The sequence below is a fragment of the Pseudophryne corroboree genome, chromosome 1 (genome assembly GCF_028390025.1).
Source record: "Pseudophryne corroboree isolate aPseCor3 chromosome 1, aPseCor3.hap2, whole genome shotgun sequence".
Classification (NCBI taxonomy): Eukaryota; Metazoa; Chordata; class Amphibia; order Anura; family Myobatrachidae; genus Pseudophryne; species Pseudophryne corroboree.
Genome location: NC_086444.1, coordinates 739,143,138 through 739,161,657, shown reverse-complemented (window position 1 = coordinate 739,161,657; position 18,520 = coordinate 739,143,138). Strand labels below are relative to the sequence as shown.

Genomic DNA, 18,520 nt, shown 5'->3' with positions numbered 1-18,520 from the left:
CTTCCAATACATTTTTTACATCCACAAAATGTTACATTGTTTGTGAAGGAGAAGGCAACAGAGGCTGTGCATACCCTACTATACATGCGATTATACCCTGACTCATTGGTATAACACGTCTTTATTCTCCAATGCATTTATATTCATATATAAAATATTTCACCTCTTCTAGTCACCAACAAACAGAAATCATTAGTATTCATGAGATTCTCTAATTGGGTGTGGGATGATAGATAGACAGTGTCTAGTTAGACACTAGCTAGTCAGTCAATAGATAGACAGACATTACAGTAGGTCGACAGGGTCAAAAGATTGACATGGAAAAGGTCAACAGAGTTAAAAGGTCGACAGGGTCAAAAGGTCGACAGGGTCAAAAGGTCAACATGAAAATGGTTAACACAAAAAAGGTAGGCACCATATTTTTTGCATTTTTGTGGTTTGTGTGGATAGTTTTGTCATCTGGGACCCCCAATTGTAGAAAGGCATACCCTTGCGATGCTCACTTCAATCACCACGCTTCGGGCTCGGTGGCTCGCTGCGCTCGCCACAAGGTTTATAGCCAGCTCTATGCCAACATGGATAGAGAAGGTATGAAATAGTGCAAAAACATGTGAAATAAAAAAAAACCTCTACCTTTATTATGTTGACCAATTTCAAGTCGACATTTTGACCCTGTCAACCTTTTGACCATGTCGACCATTTGTACTGTCTAATTCTTTCATGTCGACCTTTTGACCATGGCAAACTAATGTCTGTCTAACATGGTGTCTATCTATCATCCGGATATCCTCTAATTACCCTCCTTCATATCTCTCACTGCCACTGTATATATCTCTCATTGCCCCCTCCATAGCTCTGTCACTGCCCACTCCATATTCCTGTTATTTCCTATCCATATTTCTCACTGCCTTCTCCATATTTCTGCCTAGGCACCATCCGTACTTCTCACTACCCTTCCACATCTTTCTCACTGTCCCCTCCATTGGTCTCACAATGGGCCTAATTCATCCAGTGGCGTAAGTTCGTCACAGTTGCCCGGAGGCAAGAAAATATTGGTGCCCCCCTGTTTCCTATATTAAGATAAATATATGTATGTATGTATGTATGTATGTATGTATGTGTGCGTATATATATATATATATATACACGTGTGTGTGTGTGTGTGTGTGTGTGTGTGTGTGTGTGTGTGTGTGCAGACACTTTACTGATGGAGCTATTTGCTCCTGTACAGGAAGCATGAGAATTCTAACTATATAAAGTTACGTGTAATTGTCAGAAAAGTGACTTCATATAATTACAATTCTCATATTTCCTATACAGGAGCAAGCAGCTTCATCAGTAAGGTGTCTGCTTCCAGTGTAATAGGTTGTGGTTTCTAATCCTGGGTATGACACCTGTAAAATGTGTATCTACATTATAATAAAAAGTATGTGATTTGTAAGGTGCAGGGACCAGTAAGGAAGTCGGCCACTGAAGAGATAGCGGCAGCTATCAATTAACTTAATTCAATGGTGTCACAGAATGGGAGGAGAGGTGCCCCCCTTCAGAGCAAGAGCCCGGCGGCAGATGACTCCGTTGCCTCCCAGAGTTCTGCCTCTGAATTCATCTATGTATACAAATGCCTACAGAGTGGCACATTTTCAGGCTATAGAACTGCTAATTCCGCTCAGATAAGGATATAGACACCCACTGGAGACATCACAAAGTGCTCAGCAAGTGTGTACTCATACACAGCATTGACACAACAATGAAGAACATGGACTCCGAGGGTTGACGCATGGTTACGCAGACTGTCCGTGGCAGTAGCAACGCTGGGGCCATGTCTCTCTGCATACATCTTTGCAGCTGAAGGCAGATACACACCTCGAAAATGGCAAGGACACATCTGCATTTTTACCACCACTCCCTGTTACCTCCTCCAAATGGTCCCTTCCTGCCAGTCAGTCTACATATAAAATGTCCGTTGCATGCGCAATCACAAAGGTACCTTGACATGTGCGCAGTGTGATCATGGCACATGCGCAGACTGCTGATAATGGCTCCATTGTAAAGACATTGGCATTTGTGAATTTGACCCATTGTCCCCTCCATATTTCTGTCTTTGCCCATTCCATATCTGTAATTTTCCACTCTGCCCTCTTTATAGAGGGAGATGCATTAAGTCTTGGAGAGAGTTAAAGTGGAAAAGTTGTCCAAAGCAACCAATCAGCTCCTAACTGTCATTTATCTAACAGTCTTTGAAATGACAGATGCTGATTGGTGACTTTGGACAACTATTGCACTTTATCTCTCTACAAGACTATATACATCTCCCCTATTTACTGCAGATGATCAGATCATGATCCAAGAAGCCACCTTAATTAAAAACATTCTGCTAGTATTAAAGGGACTCATACCCAAAATGCTATTTATATTTCTAGTTGAAATGTATTATCTTTAAGGCATACCTAACATCAGTAGAGCAGAGGGATTTCTGGTGCAGTTTATCTATGCTACTCTATATCGTTGTTATTATTATACTGAATCCGTTTTTTTCTTTTTCTGTTTCCAAACAGGTCCCAAAGTTGTTGACATAAGTCATGAATCTCTTTCGAATATCGCTTTAGAAAATCCAAATGTGCAAATTGGAGGACGAAGTAAACCTCAAACCTGTATAGCACAGCAGAAAATCGCCATAATTATTCCTTTTCGTAATCGTGAACATCATCTTCAAATTTGGCTGCACCACATGCATCCATTTCTACAAAAGCAGCAAGGAGATTATGGAATATATGTGATAGAACAGGTAACATTAGGTCACACTTAATAGTGAATAGTTAGGAAGGAGACTGAGAATTACTGTACTGCATATTGACACGTTATACAATTTCTAGAGACACTTTTCTGTACACAGGGTAACCTAAGACCACTACAATCCCACTATAACTTGTTAAATTGATTTTCTTTTAATATTGTTGTTGTTTTTTTAACATCACTCCCAATCATCCTGATTTTGGTGGGACAGTCCCGCTTTTTGGGCACAGCTACTCCAGACCACTACCCCAAATAGTGTTATCTGGCAGCCTTTGAGTACCACCCTCTCCATAAGCTAAACACTCTACTAGGTCTTTCTCAGATGCCAGTAAATGGGGTGCATTCAAAAAGACACCCCAGAGTAGAGGCTAAACCACAGGTCTCACTTCGCACACAACACAGTGGTTTTATCATGTGAGGAGAGAAAGAGTCATACACCTAGGAAAACTATAACCTGGCTGAACTAGAGCACAGTACTGAGCAAGCACAGTAGCTGCAGTTCATAGGCACATGCAGGGGGGTTTCTAGTTGCCTGGCCAGTGCCTCAAATTATGACAATAGCAATGGTATATAATACGATTACTAGCGCTGTCGCAACATCATGCAGCTTAACCGCTTAACTAAAAAATCATTTTCTGAAAAACCACTCAGAAAATGTTTTTTTTTTTTTTTTTTTTACGAGTGAATTAGTTGTAGAATGTGTATTTAATCTTATTCAAAATGGTATTAGTTAAAAAAAAAAATTGATATTAGAAAAAAACCTTTTTTTCCAAACATCGGAATAGTGGTTATCAGAACATCGCGTCCATCGGAAACATCACGACCATTGCGGCTCTCATTTTGAAAGCCGGGATACCCGCCAGGAACACAGGAGTGGCTTGGGGGGTTCATTTACACTTCCCCAGAGACTACTAATGTCTGCAGCCGCGGGGTGGGGGGTCCTGCCGTGTTGACCGATCAGCAGTGATCGGCAGCACAGCAAACAATGGGGGAGATTGCAGGGAGGCAGAGGGACCTTCTGGTCCCTCTGACAGCAGCAGCGGAGGGAAGTTTCTCTTCCCTGCCGCTGCAAACACTGTCTGTCACATCCTGTGCGACCAGGTTAGATAAGACACTTGCTGGCAAGGGTGTAGCTGCCATAGGTGCAGTCAGTGCAGCTGCTATGGGGCCCAGAGCTGAGAGGGGCCCACCTTCCCTGTCAAAGTTACACGTGTTGTATACATTTTTCGCCATTGGGTGGTACGTAGGGGTCCTTTCAAACGTTTTCCTTGGGGGCCTGCTATATATCTAGGTATGCCCCTGGACCTGCTCATTGTAATGTGGTATAAAATGAACTGGAGGGCATTTTAATGTTATATAATATGAACTGGGTCACTGTAATGAGGCACAATATGAACGGGGTGCACTATATATAATAATGTGAACTGGGGGTACAGTGCGGCATAATGTGTACTGGCAGCTCTGAAATGTGACATAGGGTGAACTTAATCACTACTATGATTCATAAAATAAACTAGAGCACTACTATGGGACATAACATTAAATAAGGCTCTACTATGGTTCAGTAAACAAACTGCTGCAGAGAAGTGTCTCTCTAGAAGCACTGGGATGGGGGCCCCTTCTAAATGTTGCTATGGGGCCCACAAAGTTCTGGCTACGCCCCTGCTTGCTGGTATGGTCGCATCTGATGTGACCATGCCAGGCAAGTGGTTAAGGGACAGAGCAGAGCTGCTGCACATGCCTAGTGGTAGCAGCTTTTTCTGCCAAATTTGCTGTTTGTGTGGATCTGACCAGTGTGGATCTGACCAGTGTACTCTGGTCCAGTGTACTGGACCAGAGAGTAGATACCAAGAAGAAGAGACAGGAGTCTTACCATGAGGTGGGATAATTTATTTATTATAGTATGTTTAACCTTTTCCTGACCAATTACTGTATCTTATTTATATTAGTTAAATATGGTTGATCCAGCCTATACCATAGACCATCTATAGTGTTAATTATTAATACTATATTCCATACACTATACAGTCTGTAAAAAGACCAATGTCTAGATTAATGTCCAGGGTCGTTATGGGTGTGGTATGTTAGGTAGATTAGACTTAAGTCAACAGTGTCTAGGTCGACCACCATTGGGAGACAGTAAGTAGGTTGACATGATTTCTAGGTCGACAGGGACTCTAGGTCAACATGTACTAGGTCGACATGAGAAAAGGTTGACATGAGGTTTTTTTAGTTTTTTTGGTGTCGTTTTCTCCGTACAGTGACCGGAAACCCCAATTAGTGAACCGTGTCCCCTCGCTTCGCTCGCCATGCTTCGGGCAAGGTGCCTCACTGCGCTCAGCACAGGATACCAGTCTCAATTGTAGTCGATGTGGATTGTAAAGTATGAAAAAGTAAAAAAAAAAAAAAAAAAGTGAAAAATTCATGTCGATCTTTTGTCATGTCGACCTAGAACATGTCGACCGAGAGTCCCAGTCGACCTAGAAACCATGTCGACCTGTTTACTGTCGACCAATAGTGGTCGACCTAGACAGTCTCCACCTACTTACTGTCGACCTAAAGACCGGATCCCGGTTGTTAGGTTCTTATACCACTCCCCCAGATTCCCATATTTGCTCCAGTGTTCCGCAGAGTGGGAGATTGTGGATTGCATTTTAAAAACCCCCTCTAGAAATCCTTTGCCACTGGAGTTGATGCCCCAGTTTCTGAAACATGTGGAGCCACAACCAACCCATACCAATTGAATACACCAGATTGACTATTTCCTTTTTGATACCCTGCCTACTGTAGTGCAACAATCCCAAATTCTAACAATCCTCACTGATCTGAGCAGCCAGTTGTTAGAGCTCATGTATGATTTGCAACTTACTGGAAATCTTGACAGGAAGAAGACAGGAGTGTAACTCCAGTGCAGTGTATCTGCATTTGGCACTCATGCCCAATGCAGAAATTTATTTTTTACACAAATAAACCAACATACAGTACATACAACTCCACCTGAGGCTCAGAGGGTAAGGTGCTCTTGCATTATAACAATCACAGAGGAGCTTAATGGCCATGAAGTCTTCAATAACAAATGTTCGGGAGGTAGTTGATAGACAGTCAAAAGGTCGACAGGGTCAAAAGATCGACACAAATAAGATGTTCAAAGTGGGAAGGTCATTGTACCATAAATAGTGTGGTTTTATCTAACCAGTGTGTCTAATTTGTACAAAACTCATGTTTAAGGGTGCATATTATGTTTACCTTAGATAGTGTATGACAATTCCATTTCACTGCTGTCAGCTCCATTTCTTGTAACTATATTTACATTGAGAATGGTTTTATTTAGCCAAAATAGCATAATGCAATATTTCTAAAATAAAATTAATAATCAAAAAATAATAAATTTTATTTTAAAGGTACATAAGGTCAGGCCCGCCATCAGGGGGGTGCTGCGGGCACAGCTGTCCCGGGCCCGGTCTCTCTAACAGTGAGGGGAGGGCCTGAGCCGTTCATGCCGCTGCCTGCATGCTGCCATCCGTCCTCTGTCCGCCGTCTGTCCTTCTGCCGCTGCCAGTGTAGTTCCTGCAGGCTATTGAAAATGTCCCTCTCAAGATGGCCGCCGCTTCTGAGGAGACAGTTATTAAAAATACTAGAGGAGGCTCTAGTATCTTTAATAACTGTCTCCTTCGAGGTGGCAGCCATTTTGGAAAAGACATTTTCAATAGTTTTTTTTAAAGCAGGCTGCTGAACAGTCTGCTGCGGCTCCAGCAGCTCCAGGGAAGGATGAGGGAGGGAGGGAGGGAGGACAAGCAGAACCCCTGACAACAAGCAGCTCCCCAGTGTGCAGGTACTGGGGCAATACTGTGTGGGGCATAATATGGTGCTGGGGGCAAAAGTCTGGGGACATAGATTTGTGTGTATATCTATATATATCTATATATATATATATATAGATAGATAGATAGATAGATAGATAGATATATTTATTAATTAATTTATTTTGTCTGTATGTGTGTTGGGGGGGGGGGGGGCTGCCTATTTTGCCAGTCCCGGCCCCGCCATTTCTAATGGCAGCCCAGCATAAGGTTATATATTTTGTTTGAGCTACTGCACGCACATGAAGCAGTTCTGACTTTTATTTGCTGCGCTCCTTCGTGAAACTGAGATGAGTTTTATAGAATGCATCCGGGACAGAAGATAACATTTACTATTTCACTTCTTGCTCTACAGATAGAAAATACAACATTCAACAAAGCCAAGCTGATGAATGTTTGCTTTAAAGAAGCAGCAAAAGACTATGATTACAATTGCTTTATCTTCAGTGATGTCGATATTATTCCTATGGATGAGAGGAATCTGTACAGGTGCTCGAAAAACCCCAAACACATGGCAAATTCTTTAGACAAGTTCAATTTTAGGTAAATACAGTGTTTTAAAGCACAAGCATCACACAAACTGGACATGACTGTACTGTACATAATATAAGCACAGATAATCTTTTTTATTACTGAAATAAGTGGAAGGTTTGTACTTCACCGTATCTGTCAAGCATGTGGCAAGCCCTAATTTCCATCCCGTTGATAGTGGTTGTTGACACCTTCCACCTAAATGAAAAAGGGAGAGAAAAGGTTGACTCGTGTTTGGGCGCATTCTTTACATATTTGTTTAAATGAATGAGTTATGTGTTAAAAGTTATCATCTTTATTTCTCTGACGTCCTAAGTGGATGCTGGGACTCCGTAAGGACCATGGGGAATAGCGGCTCCGCAGGAGACTGGGCACAACTATAAAGAAAGCTTTAGGTCTAACTGGTGTGCACTGGCTCCTCCCACTATGACCCTCCTCCAGACTTCAGTTAGAATCTTGTGCCCGGCTGAGCTGGATGCACACTAGGGGCTCTCCTGAGCTCCTAGAAAGAAAGTATATTTTAGGTTTTTTATTTTACAGTGAGATCTGCTGGCAACAGACTCACTGCAGCGAGGGACTAAGGGGAGAAGAAGCGAACCTACCTAACTGGTGGTAGCTTGGGCATCTTAGGCTACTGGACACCATTAGCTCCAGAGGGATCGAACACAGGACCCGACCTCGATCGTTCGGTCCCGGAGCCGCGCCGCCGGCCCCCTTACAGAGCCAGAAGCAAGAAGTGTTCCGGAAAATCGGCGGCAGAAGACTTCTGTCTTCAACAAGGTAGCGCACAGCACTGCAGCTGTGCGCCATTGCTCCTCATGCACACCTCACACTCCGGTCACTGATGGGTGCAGGGCGCTGGGGGGGAGGGGGGGGGGGGGGCGCCCTGAGGGCAATATAATACACCTTGGCTGGAAAATCTACACCATATATAGTCAGGAAGGCTATATAGGTGTAAAAATACCCCTGCCAGAATTCCAGAAAAAGCGGGAGAAGTCCGCCGGAAAAGGGGCGGGGCCATCTCCCTCAGCACACTGGCGCCATTTTTCCCTCACAGCTCCGCTGGAAGGACGCTCCCTGGCTCTCCCCTGCAGTGTCAAGCTACATAAGGGTAAAAAAGAGAGGGGGGGCACTAAATTTAGGCGCAGTATATATATACTGTATAATATAAGCAGCTATAAGGGAAAAAACACTCATTTATAGTGGGATCCCTGTGTTATATAGCGCTCTGGTGTGTGCTGGCATACTCTCTCTCTGTCTCCCCAAAGGGCTTTGTGGGGTCCTGTCCTCTGTCAGAGCATTCCCTGTGTGTATGCGGTGTGTCGGTACGGCTGTGTCGACATGTTTGATGAGGAGGCTTATGTGGAGGTGGAGCAGATGCCGATAAATGTGATGTCACCCCCTGCGGGGTCGACACCTGAGTGGATGGTTCTGTGCAAGGAATTACGCGACAGTGTCGACTCCTTGCATAAAAGGTTTGACGACATACCAAATATGGGACAGCGGCTTCTCAGCCTGTGCCTGCCCAGGCGTCTCAAAAGCCATCAGGGGCTCTAAAACGCCCGCTACCTCAGATGGCAGACACAGATGTCGACACGGAACAGTGTCGACGACGATGAGACTAATGTATCTTCCAATAGGGCCACACGTTATATGATTGAGGCAATGAAAAATGTGTTGCATATTTCTGATGTTACCCCGGGTACCACAAAAAAGGGTATTATGTTTGGAGAGAAAAAACTACCAGTTGTTTTTCCTCCATCTGAGGAATTAAATGAAGTGTGTGCAGAAGCGTGGGCTTCCCCCGATAAGAAACTGGTAATTTCTAAGAGGTTACTAATGGCGTACCCTTTCCCGCCAGAGGATAGGTCACGTTGGGAAACATCCCCTAGGGTGGATAAAGCGCTCACACGCTTGTCAAAGAAGGTGGCACTACCGTCTCCGGATACGGCCGCCCTGAAGGAATCTGCTGATAGAAAGCAGGAGGCTATCCTGAAGTCTATATATACACACACAGGTGTTATACTGAGACCAGCTATTGCTTCAGCATGGATGTGCAGTGCTGCAGCTGCGTGGTCAGATTCCCTGTCGGAAAGTATTGATACCCTAGACAGGGACACTATATTGCTAACCGTAGAGCATATTAAAGACGCACTCTTATACATGAGGGATGCACAGAGGGATATTTGCCGGCTGGCATCTAAAATAAGTGCAATGTCCATTTCTGCCAGGAGAGGGTTATGGACTCGGCAGTGGACAGGAGATGCAGATTCTAAAAGGCACATGGAAGTTTTGCCTTATAAGGGTGAGGAGTTGTTCGGGGATGGTCTCTCGGACCTCGTTTCCACAGCAACAGCTGGGAAGTCTACATTTTTACCCCATTTTCCCTCACAGCCAAAGAAAGCACCGTATTATCAGGTACAGTCCTTTCGGCCCAATAAGGGCAAGCGGGTTAAAGGCGCGTCCTTTCTGCCCAGAGGCAGAGGTAGAGGGAAAAAGCTGCAGCATACAGCCAGTTCCCAGGAGCAAAAGTCCTCCCCCGCTTCCTCTAAGTCCACAGCATGACGCTGGGGCTCCACAGGCGGAGCCGGGTACGGTGGGGGCCCATCTCAAAAATTTCAGCGATCAGTGGGCTCGCTCACGGGTGGATCCCTGGATCTTTCAAGTAGTATCTCAGGGGTACAAGCTGGAATTCGAGACGTCTCCCCCCCGCAATTTCTGCCTTGCCAACAACTCCCTCAGGCAGGGAGGCAGTGTTAGAGGCAATTCACAAGCTGTATTCCCAGCAGGTGATAGTAAAGGTGCCCCTACTTCAACAATGTTTGTGGTACCGAAACCGGACGGTTCGGTGAGACCCATTTTAAATTTGAAATCCTTGAACACGTATATAAAAAAATATTCAAGTTCAAGATGGAATCGCTCAGGGCGGTTATTGCAAGCCTGGACGAGGGGGATTACATGGTATCACTGGACATCAAGGATGCTTACCTGCATGTCCCCATTTACCATCCTCACCAGGAGTACCTCAGATTTGTGGTACAGGATTGTCATTACCAATTCCAGACGTTGCCGTTCGGTCTATCCACGGCTCCGAGGGTCTTTACCAAGGTAATGGCCGAAATGATGATACTCCTTCGAAAGAAGGGAGTTTTAATTATCCCGTACTTGGACGATCTCCTGATAAAGGCGAGGTCCAGGGAGCAGTTGTTGGTCGGGGTAGCACTATATCGGGAGGTGCTACAACAGCACGGCTGGATTCTAAATATTCCAAAGTCACAGCTGGTCCCTACAGAACAGAAAAAAGTGTTTCTCCCTGGGAGAAGGCCAAGGAGCTGTCATCTCTAGTCAGAGGCCTCCTAAAACCAAAACAGGTGTCGGTGCATCACTGCACGCGGATCCTGGGAAAGATGGTAGCTTCCTACGAAGCAATTCCATTCGGCAGGTTCCATGCAAGAACCTTTCAGTGGGACCTGTTGGACCAGTGGTCCGGATCGCATCTTCAGATGCATCGGCTGATAACCCTGTCTCCAAGGACCAGGGTGTCTCTGCTGTGGTGGCTGCAGAGTGCTCATCTTCAAGAGGGCCGCAGATTCGGCATACAGGACTGGGTCCTGGTGACCACGGATGCCAGCCTTCGAGGCTGGGGGGCAGTCACACAGGGAAGAAACTTCCAAGGACTATGGTCAAGTCAGGAGACTTCCCTGCACATAAATATTCTAGAGCTGAGGGCCATTTACAATGCCCTAAGTCAGGCAAAACCCCTGCTTCAAAACCAGCCGGTACTGATCCAGTCAGACAACATCACGGCGGTCGCCCATGTAAACCGACAGGGCGGCATGAGAAGCAGGACGGCGATGGCAGAAGCCACAAGGATTCTCCGATGGGCGGAAAATCACGTGCTAGCACTGTCAGCAGTGTTCATTCCGGGAGTGGACAACTGGGAAGCAGACTTCCTCAGCAGGCACGACCTCCACCCGGGAGAGTGGGGACTTCATCCAGAAGTCTTCCAACTGATTGTAAACCATTGGGAAAGGCCACAGGTGGACATGATGGCGTCCCGCCTAAACAAAAAGCTAAAAAGATATTGCGCCAGGTCAAGAGACCCGCAGGCGATAGCTGTGGACGCTCTAGTGACACCGTGGGTGTACCGGTCGGTTTATGTGTTCCCTCCTCTTCCTCTCATACCAAAGGTACTGAGGATAATAAGGAGAAGAGGAGTAAGAACTATACTCATTGTTCCGGATTGGCCATGAAGAGCTTGGTACCCGGAACTTCAAGAAATGATGTCAGAGGACCCATGGCCTCTGCCGCTCAGACAGGACCTGCTGCAGCAGGGGCCCTGTCTGTTCCAAGACTTACCACGGCTGCGTTTGACGGCATGGCGGTTGAACACCGGATCCTGAAGGAAAAGGGCATTCCGGAGGAAGTCATTCCTACGCTGATTAAAGCTAGGAAAGAAGTAACCGCAAACCATTATCACCGCATATGGCGAAAATATGTTGCGTGGTGTGAGGCCAGGAAGGCCCCAACGGAAGAATTTCAGCTGGGCCGTTTCCTGCACTTCCTACAGTCAGGGGTGGCTATGGGCCTAAAATTGGGTTCCATTAAGGTCCAGATTTCGGCTCTATCGATTTTCTTCCAGAGAGAACTGGCTTCACTACCTGAAGTTCAGACTTTTGTTAAGGGAGTGCTGCATATTCAGCCCCCTTTTGTGCCTCCAGTGGCACCTTGGGATCTCAACGTGGTGTTGGATTTCCTAAAGTCACATTGGTTTGAGCCACTTAAAACCGTGGAATTGAAATATCTCACGTGGAAAGTGGTCATGTTGTTGGCCTTGGCTTCGGCCAGGTGTGTATCAGAATTGGCGGCTTTGTCATGTAAAAGCCCTTATCTGATTTTCCATATGGATAGGGCAGAATTGAGGACTCGTCCCCAGTTTCTTCCTAAAGTGGTATCAGCTTTTCATCTGAACCAACCTGTCGTGGTGCCTGTGGCTACTACAGACTTGGAGGCTTCCAAGTTGTTGGACGTAGTCAGGGCCCTGAAAATCTATGTTTCCATCACAGCTGGAGTCAGAAAGACTGACTCGCTATTTATCCTGTATGCGCCCAACAAGTTGGGTGCACCTGCTTCAAAGCAGACTATTGCTTGCTGGATCTGTAGTACGATTCAGCTTGCACATTCTGCGGCTGGACTGCCGCATCCTAAATCAGTAAAAGCCCATTCCAAGAGGAAGGTGGGCTCTTCTTGGGCGGCTGCCCAAGGGGTCTCGGCTTTACAACTTTGCCGGGCAGCTACTTGGTCGGGGTCAAACACATTTGCTAAATTCTAGTGATGAGCGGGTTCGGTTCCTCGGAATCCGAACCCCCCCGAACTTCAGCCTTTTTACACGGATCCGAGGCAGACTCGGATCTTCCCGCCTTGCTCGGCTAACCCGAGCGCGCCCGAACGTCATCATCCCGCTGTCGGATTCTCGCGAGGCTCGTATTCTATCGCGAGACTCGGATTCTATATAAGGAGCCGCGCGTCGCCGCCATTTTCACACGTGCATCGAGATTCATAGGGAGAGGACGTGGCTGGCGTCCTCTCCATTTAGATTAGAAGAGAGAGAGTGAGAGTGAGACACTTGATTTACTGGAGCTTAGGAGTACTCAGAGAGTGCAGAGTTTACTAGTGACTGACCAGTGACCACCAGTGCAGTTTTTTTATTATATTATTATTTAATATAATCCGTTCTCTGCCTGGAAAAAAACGATACACAGTAACAGTATACCATATCTGTGCTCAGCCTCAGTGTGCTGCATCATCTATGTATATCTGACTGTGCTGAGTGCTCAGTGCTCACACAGCTTAATTGTGGAGGAGACTGGGGAGCAGTAGCAGGAGTACATATTATTTAACAGTGCACACTTTTGCTGCCAGAGTGCCACTGCCAGTGTGAGTGACCAGTGACCACTGTCTGACCACCAGTATATTGTGATTGTCTGCCTGAAAAAGTTAAACACTCGTCGTGTGGTGTTTTTATTCTATAAACGCATTCTGCTGACAGTGTCCAGCAGGTCCGTCATTAATTATATAATATATACCTGTCCGGCTGCAGTAGTGATATATATATATATTTTTTATATCATTATCATCCAGTCTATATTAGCAGCAGACGCAGTACGGTAGTCCACGGCTGTAGCTACCTCTGTGTCGGCAGTCGCTCGTCCATCCATAATTGTATACCACCTACCTGTGGTGTTTTTTTTTTTTTTTTCTATCTTCTTGATACTACTAGTAGCTTACTTTAGGAGTCTGCAGTGCTGCTGACAGTGTCCAGCAGGTCCGTCATTATATAATATATACCTGTCCGGCTGCAGTAGTGATATATATATATATTTTTTATATCATTATCATCCAGTCTATATTAGCAGCAGACGCAGTACGGTAGTCCACGGCTGTAGCTACCTCTGTGTCGGCAGTCGCTCGTCCATCCATAATTGTATACCACCTACCTGTGGTGTTTTTTTGTTTTTTTTCTATCTTCTTGATACTACTAGTAGCTTACTTTAGGAGTCTGCAGTGCTGCTGACAGTGTCCAGCAGGTCCGTCATTATATAATATATACCTGTCCGGCTGCAGTAGTGATATATATATATATTTTTTATATCATTATCATCCAGTCTATATTAGCAGCAGACGCAGTACGGTAGTCCACGGCTGTAGCTACCTCTGTGTCGGCAGTCGCTCGTCCATCCATAATTGTATACCACCTACCTGTGGTGTTTTTTTCTTCTTCTATCTTCTTGATACTACTAGTAGCTTACTTTAGGAGTCTGCAGTGCTGCTGACAGTGTCCAGCAGGTCCGTCATTATATAATATATACCTGTCCGGCTGCAGTAGTGATATATATATATTTTTTTTATATCATTTTCATCCAGTCTATATTAGCAGCAGACGCAGTACGGTAGTCCACGGCTGTAGCTACCTCTGTGTCGGCAGTCGCTCGTCCATCCATAATTGTATACCACCTACCTGTGGTGTTTTTTTTTTTCTATCTTCTTGATACTACTAGTAGCTTACTTTAGGAGTCTGCAGTGCTGCTGACAGTGTCCAGCAGGTCCGTCATTATATAATATATACCTGTCCGGCTGCAGTAGTGATATATATATATATTTTTTATATCATTATCATCCAGTCTATATTAGCAGCAGACGCAGTACGGTAGTCCACGGCTGTAGCTACCTCTGTGTCGGCAGTCGCTCGTCCATCCATAATTGTATACCACCTACCTGTGGTGTTTTTTTTTTCTTTCTATCTTCTTGATACTACTAGTAGCTTACTTTAGGAGTCTGCAGTGCTGCTGACAGTGTCCAGCAGGTCCGTCATTATATAATATATACCTGTCCGGCTGCAGTAGTGATATATATATATATATATTTTATATCATTATCATCCAGTCTATATTAGCAGCAGACGCAGTACGGTAGTCCACGGCTGTAGCTACCTCTGTGTCGGCAGTCGCTCGTCCATCCATAAGTATACTAGTATCCATCCATCTCCATTGTTTACCTGAGGTGCCTTTTAGTTGTGCCTATTAAAATATGGAGAACAAAAATGTTGAGGTTCCAAAAATAGGGAAAGATCAAGATCGACTTCCACCTCGTGCTGAAGCTGCTGCCACTAGTCATGGCCGAGACGATGAAATGCCAGCAACGTCGTCTGCCAAGGCCGATGCCCAATGTCATAGTACAGAGCATGTAAAATCCAAAACACCAAATATCAGTAAAAAAAGGACTCAAAAATCTAAAATAAAATTGTCAGAGGAGAAGCGTAAACTTGCCAATATGCCATTTACCACACGGAGTGGCAAGGAACGGCTGAGGCCCTGGCCTATGTTCATGGCTAGTGGTTCAGCTTCACATGAGGATGGAAGCACTCAGCCTCTCGCTAGAAAAATGAAAATACTCAAGCTGGCAAAAGCACAGCAAAGAACTGTGCGTTCTTCGAAATCACAAATCCACAAGGAGAGTCCAATTGTGTCGTTTGCGATGCCTGACCTTCCCAACACTGGACGTGAAGAGCATGCGCCTTCCACCATTTGCACGCCCCCTGCAAGTGCTGGAAGGAGCACCCGCAGTCCAGTTCCTGATAGTCAGATTGAAGATGTCAGTGTTGAAGTACACCAGGATGAGGAGGATATGGGTGTTGCTGGCGCTGGGGAGGAAATTGACCAGGAGGATTCTGATGGTGAGGTGGTTTGTTTAAGTCAGGCACCCGGGGAGACACCTGTTGTCCGTGGGAGGAATAGGGCCATTGACATGCCTGGTGAAAATACCAAAAAAATCAGCTCTTCGGTGTGGAAGTATTTCAACAGAAATGCGGACAACATTTGTCAAGCCGTGTGTTGCCTTTGTCAAGCTGTTATAAGTAGGGGTAAGGACGTTAACCACCTCGGAACATCCTCCCTTATACGTCACCTGCAGCGCATTCATCATAAGTCAGTGACAAGTTCAAAAACTTTGGGCGACAGCGGAAGCAGTCCACTGACCAGTAAATCCCTTCCTCTTGTAACCAAGCTCACGCAAACCACCCCACCAACTCCCTCAGTGTCAATTTCCTCCTTCCCCAGGAATGCCAATAGTCCTGCAGGCCATGTCACTGGCAATTCTGACGAGTCTTCTCCTGCCTGGGATTCCTCCGATGCATCCTTGCGTGTAACGCCTACTGCTGCTGGCGCTGCTGTTGTTGCTGCTGGGAGTCGATGGTCATCCCAGAGGGGAAGTCGTACTCGTAAGACCACTTTTACTACTTCCACCAAGCAATTGACTGTCCAACAGTCCTTTGCGAGGAAGATGAAATATCACAGCAGTCATCCTGCTGCAAAGCGGATAACTGAGGCCTTGGCATCCTGGGCGGTGAGAAACGTGATTCCGGTATCCATCATTACTGCAGAGGCAACTAGAGACTTGTTGGAGGTACTGTGTCCCCGGTACCAAATACCATCTAAGTTCCATTTCTCTAGGCAGGCGATACCGAAAATGTACACAGACCTCAGAAAAAGACTCACCAGTGTCCTAAAAAATGCAGTTGTACCCAATGTCCACTTAACCACGGACATGTGGACAAGTGGAGCAGGGCAGGCTCAGGACTATATGACTGTGACAGCCCACTGGGTAGATGTATGGACTCCCGCCGCAAGAACAGCAGCGGCGGCACCAGTAGCAGCATCTCGCAAACGCCAACTCTTTCCTAGGCAGGCTACGCTTTGTATCACCGCTTTCCAGAATACGCACACAGCTAAAAACCTCTTACGGCAACTGAGGAAGATCATCGCAGAATGGCTTACCCCAATTGGACTCTCCTGTGGATTTGTGGCATCGGACAACGCCAGCAATATGGTGTGTGCATTAAATATGGGCAAATTCCAGCACGTCCCATGTTTTGCACATACCTTGAATTTGGTGGTGCAGAATTATTTAAAAAACGAGAGGGGCGTGCAAGAGATGCTGTCGGTGGCCAGAAGAATTGCGGGACACTTTCGGCGTACAGGCACCACGTACAGAAGACTGGAGCACCACCAAAAACGCCTGAACCTGCCCTGCCATCATCTGAAGCAAGAAGTGGTAACGAGGTGGAATTCAACCCTCTATATGCTTCAGAGGTTGGAGGAGCAGCAAAAGGCCATTCAAGCCTATACAACTGAGCACGATATAGGAGGTGGAATGCACCTGTCTCAAGCGCAGTGGAGAATGATTTCAACGTTGTGCAAGGTTCTGCAACCTTTTGAACTTGCCACACGTGAAGTCAGTTCAGACACTGCCAGCCTGAGTCAGGTCATTCCCCTCATCAGGCTTTTGCAGAAGAAGCTGGAGACATTGAAGGAGGAGCTAACACAGAGCGATTCCGCTAGGCATGTGGGACTTGTGGATGGAGCCCTTAATTCGCTTAACAAGGATTCACCGGTGGTCAATCTGTTGAAATCAGAGCACTACATTTTGGCCACCGTGCTCGATCCTAGATTTAAAACCTACCTTGGATCTCTCTTTCCGGCAGACACAAGTCTGCTGGGGTTCAAAGAACTGCTGGTGAGAATATTGTCAAGTCAAGCGGAACGCGACCTGTCAACATCTCCTCCTTCACATTCTCCCGCAACTGTGGGTGCGAGGAAAAGGCTCAGAATTCCGAGCCCACCCGCTGGCGGTGATGCAGGGCAGTCTGGAGCGACTGCTGATGCTGACATCTGGTCCGCACTGAAGGACCTGACAACGATTACGGACATGTCGTCTACTGTCACTGCATATGATTCTCTCCCCATTGAAAGAATGGTGGAGGATTATATGAGTGACCGCATCCAAGTAGGCACGTCAGACAGTCCGTACTTATACTGGCAGGAAAAAGAGGCAATTTGGAGGCCCTTGCACAAACTGGCTTTATTCTACCTAAGTTGCCCTCCCACAAGTGTGTACTCCGAAAGAGTGTTTAGTGCCACCGCTCACCTTGTCAGCAATTGGCGTACGAGGTTACATCCAGAAAATGTGGAGAAGATGATGTTCATTAAAATGAAATTATAATCAGTTCCTCCGTGGAGACATTGACCAGCAGCTATTGCCTCCACAAAGTACACAGAGAGCTGAGATGGTGGATTCCAGTGGGGACGAATTGATAATCTGCGAGGAGGGGGATGTACAAGGTGATATATCGGAGGATGATGATGAGGTGGACATCTTGCCTCTGTAGAGCCAGTTTGTGCAAGGAGAGATTAATTGCTTCTTTTTTGGTGGGGGTCCAAACCAACCCGTCATTTCAGTCACAGTCGTGTGGCAGACCCTGTCACTGAAATGATGGGTTGGTTAAAGTGTGCATGTCCTGTTTATACAACATAAGGGTGGGAGGGAGGGCCCAAGGACAATTCCATCTTGCACCTCTTTTTTTCTTTCATTTTTCTTTGCGTCATGTGCTGTTTGGGGGGTGTTTTTTGGAAGGGCCATCCTGCGTGACACTGCAGTGCCACTCCTAGATGGGCCAGGTGTTTGTGTCGGCCACTAGGGTCGCTTAGCTTACTCACACAGCTACCTCATTGCGCCTCTTTTTTTTCTTCTTTGCGTCATGTGCTGCTCTTTGGGGAGTGTTTTTTGGAAGGGCCATCCTGCGTGACACTGCAGTGCCACTCCTAGATGGGCCAGGTGTTTGTGTCGGCCACTAGGGTCGCTTAGCTTACTCACACAGCTATCTCATTGCGCCTCTTTTTTTCTTTGCATCATGTGCTGTTTGGGGAGTGTTTTTTGGAAGGGCCATCCTGCGTGACACTGCAGTGCCACTCCTAGATGGGCCAGGTGTTTGTGTCGGCCAC

The 18,520-nt window shown here is 46.2% G+C and overlaps 1 protein-coding gene across 3 annotated transcripts in view; it reads left to right on the top strand.

The window, feature by feature from the left end:
* Positions 1–18,520, top strand: part of LOC134941278 (beta-1,4-galactosyltransferase 1-like) — a 672,500-nt gene that overhangs the window by 372,422 nt on the left and 281,558 nt on the right. For all 3 annotated transcript variants that reach the window (XM_063932143.1, XM_063932142.1, XM_063932141.1), the window contains exons 3-4: positions 2,556–2,785; positions 7,009–7,196. In XM_063932143.1, the coding sequence (XP_063788213.1) occupies positions 2,556–2,785; positions 7,009–7,196 (418 nt within the window). The remainder of the gene's footprint in view (positions 1–2,555; positions 2,786–7,008; positions 7,197–18,520) is intronic.